Source organism: Neopelma chrysocephalum, unplaced genomic scaffold, assembly GCF_003984885.1.
Source record: "Neopelma chrysocephalum unplaced genomic scaffold, ASM398488v2 Primary Assembly neopelma1_185601, whole genome shotgun sequence".
Classification (NCBI taxonomy): Eukaryota; Metazoa; Chordata; class Aves; order Passeriformes; family Pipridae; genus Neopelma; species Neopelma chrysocephalum.
In genome coordinates this window covers 3,581-10,323 of record NW_020938741.1, presented here as the reverse complement: position 1 = coordinate 10,323, position 6,743 = coordinate 3,581, and the positions used below count along the sequence as shown (strand labels likewise).

The 6,743-nt window shown below is 65.0% G+C and overlaps 2 protein-coding genes across 3 annotated transcripts in view; one reads left to right on the top strand and one right to left on the bottom strand.

Moving 5' to 3' along the window:
- Window positions 1-321: 321 nt before the first annotated feature.
- LOC113962875 (glucose-6-phosphatase 3-like) lies at window positions 322-6,283 on the bottom strand. 2 transcript variants are annotated; one of them, XM_027673658.1, is made up of 7 exons: window positions 6,192-6,283; window positions 4,792-5,018; window positions 3,859-3,974; window positions 3,340-3,430; window positions 2,702-2,820; window positions 2,430-2,571; window positions 322-1,553 (listed from the first exon to the last, which is right to left on the bottom strand). In XM_027673658.1, exons 1-7 carry the CDS (start codon window positions 6,207-6,209, stop codon window positions 1,181-1,183), a joined length of 1,086 nt encoding a protein of 361 aa, XP_027529459.1. In that variant the 5' UTR covers window positions 6,210-6,283; the 3' UTR covers window positions 322-1,180. The 2 variants fall into 2 exon arrangements, with proteins under 2 accessions (XP_027529459.1, XP_027529458.1); XM_027673657.1 differs by having other exon boundaries at window positions 6,171-6,279.
- Window positions 6,284-6,435: 152 nt separating this feature from the next.
- LOC113962874 (protein LSM12 homolog) overlaps window positions 6,436-6,743 on the top strand; it is a 3,616-nt gene continuing 3,308 nt past the window's right edge. The window contains exon 1 of the mRNA XM_027673656.1: window positions 6,436-6,623. Within this exon, the coding sequence (XP_027529457.1) occupies window positions 6,503-6,623 (121 nt within the window). The 5' untranslated portion in view covers window positions 6,436-6,502. The remainder of the gene's footprint in view (window positions 6,624-6,743) is intronic.

The window sequence follows — 6,743 nt, the reverse complement described above, 5'->3', positions numbered from 1 at the left end:
TATAAATAAACTGTTTCTGGCAATACCCGCCGGCCCCCACTGCCTTTGGGGGGGTGGGGAGGTTCCCCGTGTCCCTGTTCCCATCTCTTGGTGTTCCCAAGGCTTCCTGGTGTCCCTTTGTGCCTCGGTTTCCCCACCTACAGCAACTGGTGCAGGGAGGGGACCAACGTGTCCACCCCAGCATCTCTGGAGGGGCTCTGTCCCTCCCTGTCACTCCCCCACTGTGGCTGGGGGGGCTCTGTCCCCCTCCCAGCCCTGCCCTGGGTCCCCCTAGCTCTGCCTCTGTGCCCCCCCCCCCGTCTTTGCAGGACTCGGGCCCGGTGGGTTGGTTTTGGTGCTTTATTTGGTAAGAAACGAGGTGACCCCCCCGCCTCCGGTGGTATAAGGGGGGCTCCCGGCGTTGGGGGGGGGTTCCCATCCCTGCTCCAGAGAGGGGAGAACTGGGGCAGCTGGAGGTGGGGGGGTGGCAGGTCAGTGACCCCCGGGCTGGGGCTGTCCCTGTGCTGTGTCCCCAGACCTGCTGGGCACGGGGCACCCCCAGCTCCGCCCCCCCGGGGGGGTCCTGCTGCCCAGGGGAGGGGGGACAGGGCTTTTAGTGCAACAACTGGGGAAGCCTGGCCTGAAGCCACCAGCGATGGGGACAGCAAAGGGCAGAGCCGGGACGGGGGGTGGGAATCAGCAGGAGGGGGCGAGGACTCCCCAAATCGGTGGGGGGCTGGTCCCTGGGGACGAGTGAGGATGAGCCGGGACCCCCTACTTAGTGAGGGGTCCCCGGGGGCGGGTGAAGGTGAGGATGAGCTGGGAGAGGTGCAGGGACGCCCCTACTCTGCCCTAGGGGGGTCTCCGGGGCAGGTGAGGGTGAAAATGAACCGTGACAAGAGGGAGATCCCTACTCAGTGGGGGGCGTCCCTGGGGGCAGGTGAGGATGAGCAGGGACCCCCCTCCTCAGTTTGGGGGGTCCCCAGGGGCAGGTGAAGGTGAGGATGAGCCAGGGCAGGAGGGGGGACTCCAACTCAGTGTGGGAGGAGGGCCCTGGGGGCAGCTGAGGATGAGGATGAACCAGGGCAGGGAGTGGGTACCCCCCTACTCAGTGTGGGGGGCTCTCAGATGAGCCAGGGCAGGTCAGGGATCCCCCTACTCTATGAGGTGGAGAACAAGCCAGAACAAGGGCGGCGGCCCCCTAATTGGTGTTGGGGGGGACTTGGGAGGGCTCCAGGAAGCTCCTGAGGGCGATGACGAACCGGGGCAGGACGGAGACCACCAGGAAGGGCCCGGCTGCGTAGTGCACGACCACGTGCCTGTACAGGGCGGCCGCGTCCGAGGGCCTGGGCAGCCTGTGCACCAGCTGCAGGGCCAGCAGGGCCAGAGCCGTGCTCGCCACCCGCAGGCGGCCGTCCAGGAGCTGCTCCTCGTCCCGGCGGCGCGGGGGGGTCTCGGCGGCCAGGGCCAGCCCCAGGGCACTGCCCACCACCCGGCACAGCGAGGCGAAGGGCCGCGTGTCCGGCCGCAGCCACGCCGGGTCCGAGCACCAGGCGCTGGCCAGGCGGAGGGACCTGCGGGGGGGGCTCCACGGTTGGTGTTCCCCCCCACCCCAAAAAGGGGCTGGGGGTAGGTCTTTGGGGTAGCCCCCTCCTCAAATGGGTTGGGGGTAGGTCAGGGTGGATCCTGACAGTCTAGGGGGCAGATCCCTAGGGATAGCACTCCCCCCATCCCCAAATGTCTGGGGGCAGATCCCTGGGGATAGGACCCCCCACCTCCCAAAACCAGTGTAGGGGGCAAATCCCTGGGGTTACTCCCATCCCAAAATGGTCTGGGGGCAGATCCCTGGGTATAGTACCCCCCGAAAAACAGCCTGGGGGTAGGTTCCTGGGGTTAGTACCCCCCAGACACATCCCAAAAATAGTCTGAGAGGAGATCTCTGTGTAGCCCCCTCCCCAAATGGTCCGGGGGCAGATGCCTGGAGCTGGATACCAACAGCCTGGGGGACAGATCCCTGGGGATAGTACCCCCTGAAAAACAGCGTGGGGGTAGGTTCCTGGGGTTAGTACCCTCCCCCCAAACATCTGGGGGCAGATCCCTGGGGATAATACCCCCGCACTAAAAACAGTCTGGGGCAGATCCCTGGGGCCGTTCCCCCCAACACCTCCCAAAAACTGTGTAGGGGGCAGATCCCTGCAGTTAGTCCCATCCCAAAATGGTCTGGAGGCAGACCCCTGCGGCTGTTCCCCACAATAGCCTGGGAACAGATCCCTGGGGATAACCACCCTTCACCCAGAGGGGCTGATCCCTGGGGATACCCCTTTCCACCCTGGAAGGCTGAACCCTGAGGATACACCCTGCCACCCTGAGGGGCTCATCCCTGGGGATAACCCCCTCCACCCTGGAATGCTGATCCCTGGGGATATCCCCCATCCTCCCTGGGCACTCACCAGTCGAGGTCGATGCCAGCAGCCGTAGCCAGGCTGTGCAGGGCCAGTGCACTCAGCATCAGTACCACAGCCACCGCCACGAAGAACCGGAACACACGGAAGTTGGGGGGGCAGCGCTGCAGCCCCCAGCCCAGCGCCGAGCCTGGCACAGGGAACAGGCAGGTTTGGGACTGGGATGGACCGGGAAAGGGGCTCGAGGGAAGGGGAAGGTGCCCCCTACACCCTGAGCCAGGATGGGGTGTTGGGATATGTGTGCCCCCCACTCCCCTCACCTGCCAGGATGCCGGTGACCACCTGGTGGGGGAAGTGGGCCAGGACAAAGATCCGGGAGAGCCCCATGGCCACCAGGAAGAGGGTGTAGGCAAGGAAAGGGATCAGTCTCAGCACCCGGCTGGAAGGGAACCGGGGTTAGTGGTGGAGGGAGGTAGCCCCTGGCTCCAGCTCTGGCCAGGCAGGGCAGGATTGATCCCACCGAGCAGCAGGAATGGGTGAAGCAGAGGTGAAGAAGGCAAGAAAAAATGTTGGGGGGGGTCTCACAGCCTCTTCCCGAGCTGCCAGGGGAGGGATGTGTCCCCCTGGAGCTGCCCTGCTGGGAGGGGAAGAGATCCTACTCACCCCCTGCCGAGGAGGGGTCCCACATCCCACCCGCCTCTTCCCAAAGGTGCTCTGGAAGCTTCCAAGCTCTGGTTTCCCCATCCCAGGCTCACCATGCCCACTTAAGAAAGGTCCCACATCCCACCTCCCTCTTCCCACAGGTGCTCTGGAAACTTCCAAGCGACAGTTTCCCCATTCCAGGACTCATCCTGCCTATCCCCCATGGGTGCTGCCTGCCAAGGAGGGGTGCCACATCCTATCCCCTCTTCCCACAGGTGCTCTGGAAGCTTCCAGGTGCTGCCCATCCCAGACTCACCTGCGGGTGCTCCGGGCCACCTCAGCTGTCAGCGCGGTGACAAGTGGCCACAGGGCTGCCCCGGGGATCATGCAGTGGCCTGAGGGGCTCCCTGGGTGGGGGGAAGCACATGGAGGGTCAGGGGGAGCTTGTCCCAGTGGGATGAGAGCTGGGAATGTCGAGCCTAACCCTGCCTGCACCCGGGGATCCCTCCTGGCTGAGCCTGGAGGCTCAGGGATGGGGATGGAGCCAGTGCTCAAAACTCCAGGCATGTTTACAGGGAGCCCAGGTGGAGCAGTGACATTCCCAGACTCTCCCGTGGGTTTCCTGGCCCCGGAACCATTGGTGCCGCAGGGCTGTGCCAGCACCGGCGGCGTTGGACCCGCTCCCTGCTGCTCCCTCGTATTTCCTGGCTGAGGAACAGCTTTTCCCGCTCCCAGCCCGGCATTCCCACAGGGGTGGAGCCTCCTGGCTCCTGCGGCTCCTCCCCAGGGATCATCAGGTTGTCCTGGACAAGTGGAGGCTTCACCTGTGACTCACCTGGTCCCGTTTCGCAGGTGACCGGGAACTGGCGCAGCGGGAACTTCTCCAGCTCCTCCTGGGAGAACAACCCGGACTCATGGATCCACCAGTACGGGCGTTCCCCAAATAGGAACCTTGAGGGACGGAAAACACCAGAGCCTTCCCACCCATCCCAGGGGATCCAGGAGGGCAGGATCCCTGCCACCCATCCCATGGGATCCATGAGGGCACGATCCCTGCCACCCATCCCAGAAGACCGGGAAAGGCAGGATCCCTGCCACCCATTCCATGGTATTGGGGATTTGGGAAGACAGAATCACTGCCAACCATTCTGACATTTCCAGGGATGAAGCCAGAGTGAGATGGCAGGATTCCTGCACCCATTCCAGGGGAACCCAGCATGGAGCCACAGCAGGAGGGCACGATCCCTGCCACCCATCCCAGAGGACTGGAAAGGGCAGAATCCCTGCCACCTATCCCATGGTATCTGGGGATTTGGGAGGGCAGAATCACTGCCAACCATTCTGGGATTTCCAGGGACAAAGCCCCAGCAGGAGGGCAGGATCCCTGCCATTCATCCTGGGATTACCAGGGATGGAGCCACAGCAGGACAGCAGGATCCCTGCCACTCTTCCCGGGATTTCCAGGGATATATCCACGGTAGGAGGGCAGGATCCCTGCACCCATCCCAGGTGACCCATGAGGGCAGGATCCGTGCCACTCATCCTGGGATTACCAGGGATGGAGCCACAGCAGAAGAGCAGGATCCCTGCCAGTCCTGATGCCTCCCGGGGTTTTCCCTGCCAGGGATTCCTGGCAGATGCCTGGGGCAGCTTGGGTGACCCTGCGGAATGCTGCAGGGAGTCTGTGCCCAGAACTCCGGGAGTTTCCCTGAGCTGTGTCCCCATGCCAGTGCCACCCCCAGTGCCACCCCCAGTGCCACCCCCTCACCATTTGAGGACCACGTTGAGCCACTCAGCCACGAGCCCGATCCAGAGCACCATGAGCCCCACCCGGGCATCCAGCCCGTGGGCCAGCGGGAAGCAGAAGGTGTAGATGGATTTGGGATCGAAGTGGGATGTCAGGTAGACCCAGAACTGCTCCAGCCAGGGCGGCCCAGCCTGCAGGGCCAGGGCTGCCCAGATCCCGGCCTCATGCAGGGCATCCATGGCACCCGGCTGGCACATGGGGACAGAGATCAGTCTGGGCACAGATCCCTTGGGAATCCCCCTGGGAAGGGGCTGGGAGGTGGCTGGATACTGAGGGAATCCCTTGGGAAGGGGGTGAGAGGTGGCTGGATACTGAGGAATCTGGGGGTGGGAGGTGGCTGGATCCTGAGGGATGGGATGTCTTGGGAAGGGCCTGGGAGGTGGCTGGATCCTGAGGAATCTCTTGGAAAAGGGCTGGGAGGTGGCTGGATCTTGAGGGATGTCTTGGGAAGGGTCTGGGAGGTGGCTGGGTCCTGAGAATTCCCTTGGGAAGAGGGTGGGAGGTGGCTGGATCTCAAGGATACCCTTGGGAAGGGGCTGGGATGTGGTTGGATCCCAAGGGATGCCTTAGCAAGGATCCAGGGAGTTATTCACCACCTGAAGTTTGCCCACAAGGGACTTCCAAACTTCTGCTTGGGGGGTCCCAGTGGAGCAGAGCTGGGAGTCAGGGATGGGGGCCAGGGGAATCCCTGTGGGAATTGCTGGAGCAGCCAGGCTGCTCCAAAGAGCCCCGACCTCCCTGAGGACTCTTGGGGTCTTCCATTGGAAAGTTCCCTAGGGTCATTCTGGAGCAGGCCTGAGGTCTCCCTGGGGTCTTCCCTGGAGCCAACCTGGGGACTCTTTGGGGTTTCCCTGGGGTCTCTCTAAAGCAGGTCCTGGGCTTCCCTGGGATCCCTTTGGGGGTCTCTCTGGAGGAGGACTGGGATTTCCCCAGAGACTTCCCTGGAGCTGACCTGGGGTCTCTTCGGGGTCTGTCTGTGGTCTCAAGCAGGGAAACTCCTTGAGGTCTTCCTGGAGCAGGACCAGGGTCTTCCTAGGGGCTCTCTGGGATCTCTTTGGGGTCTCCCTAAAGCAGGTGCCAGATCTCTCTGGGCTCCCTTTGGGGTTTCCCTGTGGTCTCAGGCCTGGACCCTCCCAGGGCTCTCCCTGGCTCAGACTCCGAGATCTCCCTGAGGCCTCTCTGGGGTCTCCCTGGATCAGACTCGGGGTCTTCTCGGGCCTCCCTTGGCCTCTCAGGCCCGAGGCCTCCCTGGGGTCCCCCTCACTCCAGACCCGCGGCCTCCCATTGCCCGCAGGACCCTCTGAGACGCCCGGCCGCGCTCCTCGCCGCTCCCCGCTCACCCCGGTGCGGTCGGGCGGTACCTGCTGGGGGAGCTCCATGTCGGGGGGACCCCCTAAACCGTCCCTCCCGCCGCTCTCACAGCCCCTCTTCCGCCTACAACTCCCGACGCCCCCCGCGGCGCCGCGCGCTGACGGCAGCGCGGGGGGGCCAAACCCCGCCAGGCGCGGGGGAAGGAGGGCGGGACCCCGCGGGCGCTCGACCAATCACGAGGCGGGGCGGAGCAGATCGGCGGGGCGGAGCGCCAATCCCCGCCCTCGCCGCCGAGGTGGCCCCGCCCCCCGCCGCGCCTGGGCCGAGGCGAGCGGAGCCGCGGGCGCTGCGGGCGGACAAGATGGCGGCGCCGGGCGAGTACTTCAGCGTGGGCAGCCAGGTGTCCTGCCGCACCTGCCAGGAGCAGCGCCTCCAGGGCGAGGTCGTCGCCTTCGACTACCCCAGCAAGATGCTGGCGCTCAGTATCCGCCCGCCTGTGTTTCGTCCCGGTGGTCCTCGGGCCCCCGCCGCGGCCCGCCCGGGCCTCTGCGGCCCGCCCGATATGATGGGGGGGGGGGGGGGGGGGGGGGGGGGGGGGGGGG

Excerpts from the sequence above, each read along its gene's own strand:
- LOC113962875 (XM_027673657.1), bottom strand. The coding sequence starts at position 6,209 with ATGGAGCTCCCCCAGCAGGTACCGCCCGACCGCACCGGG. Across the intron at positions 3,975-4,791 it reads CTCAACGTGGTCCTCAAATG|GTTCCTATTTGGGGAACGCC; the intron begins GTGAGGGGGTGG and ends CCGTCCCTCAAG. Across the intron at positions 2,821-3,339 it reads GTGGCCCGGAGCACCCGCAG|CCGGGTGCTGAGACTGATCC; the intron begins GTGAGTCTGGGA and ends GTTCCCTTCCAG.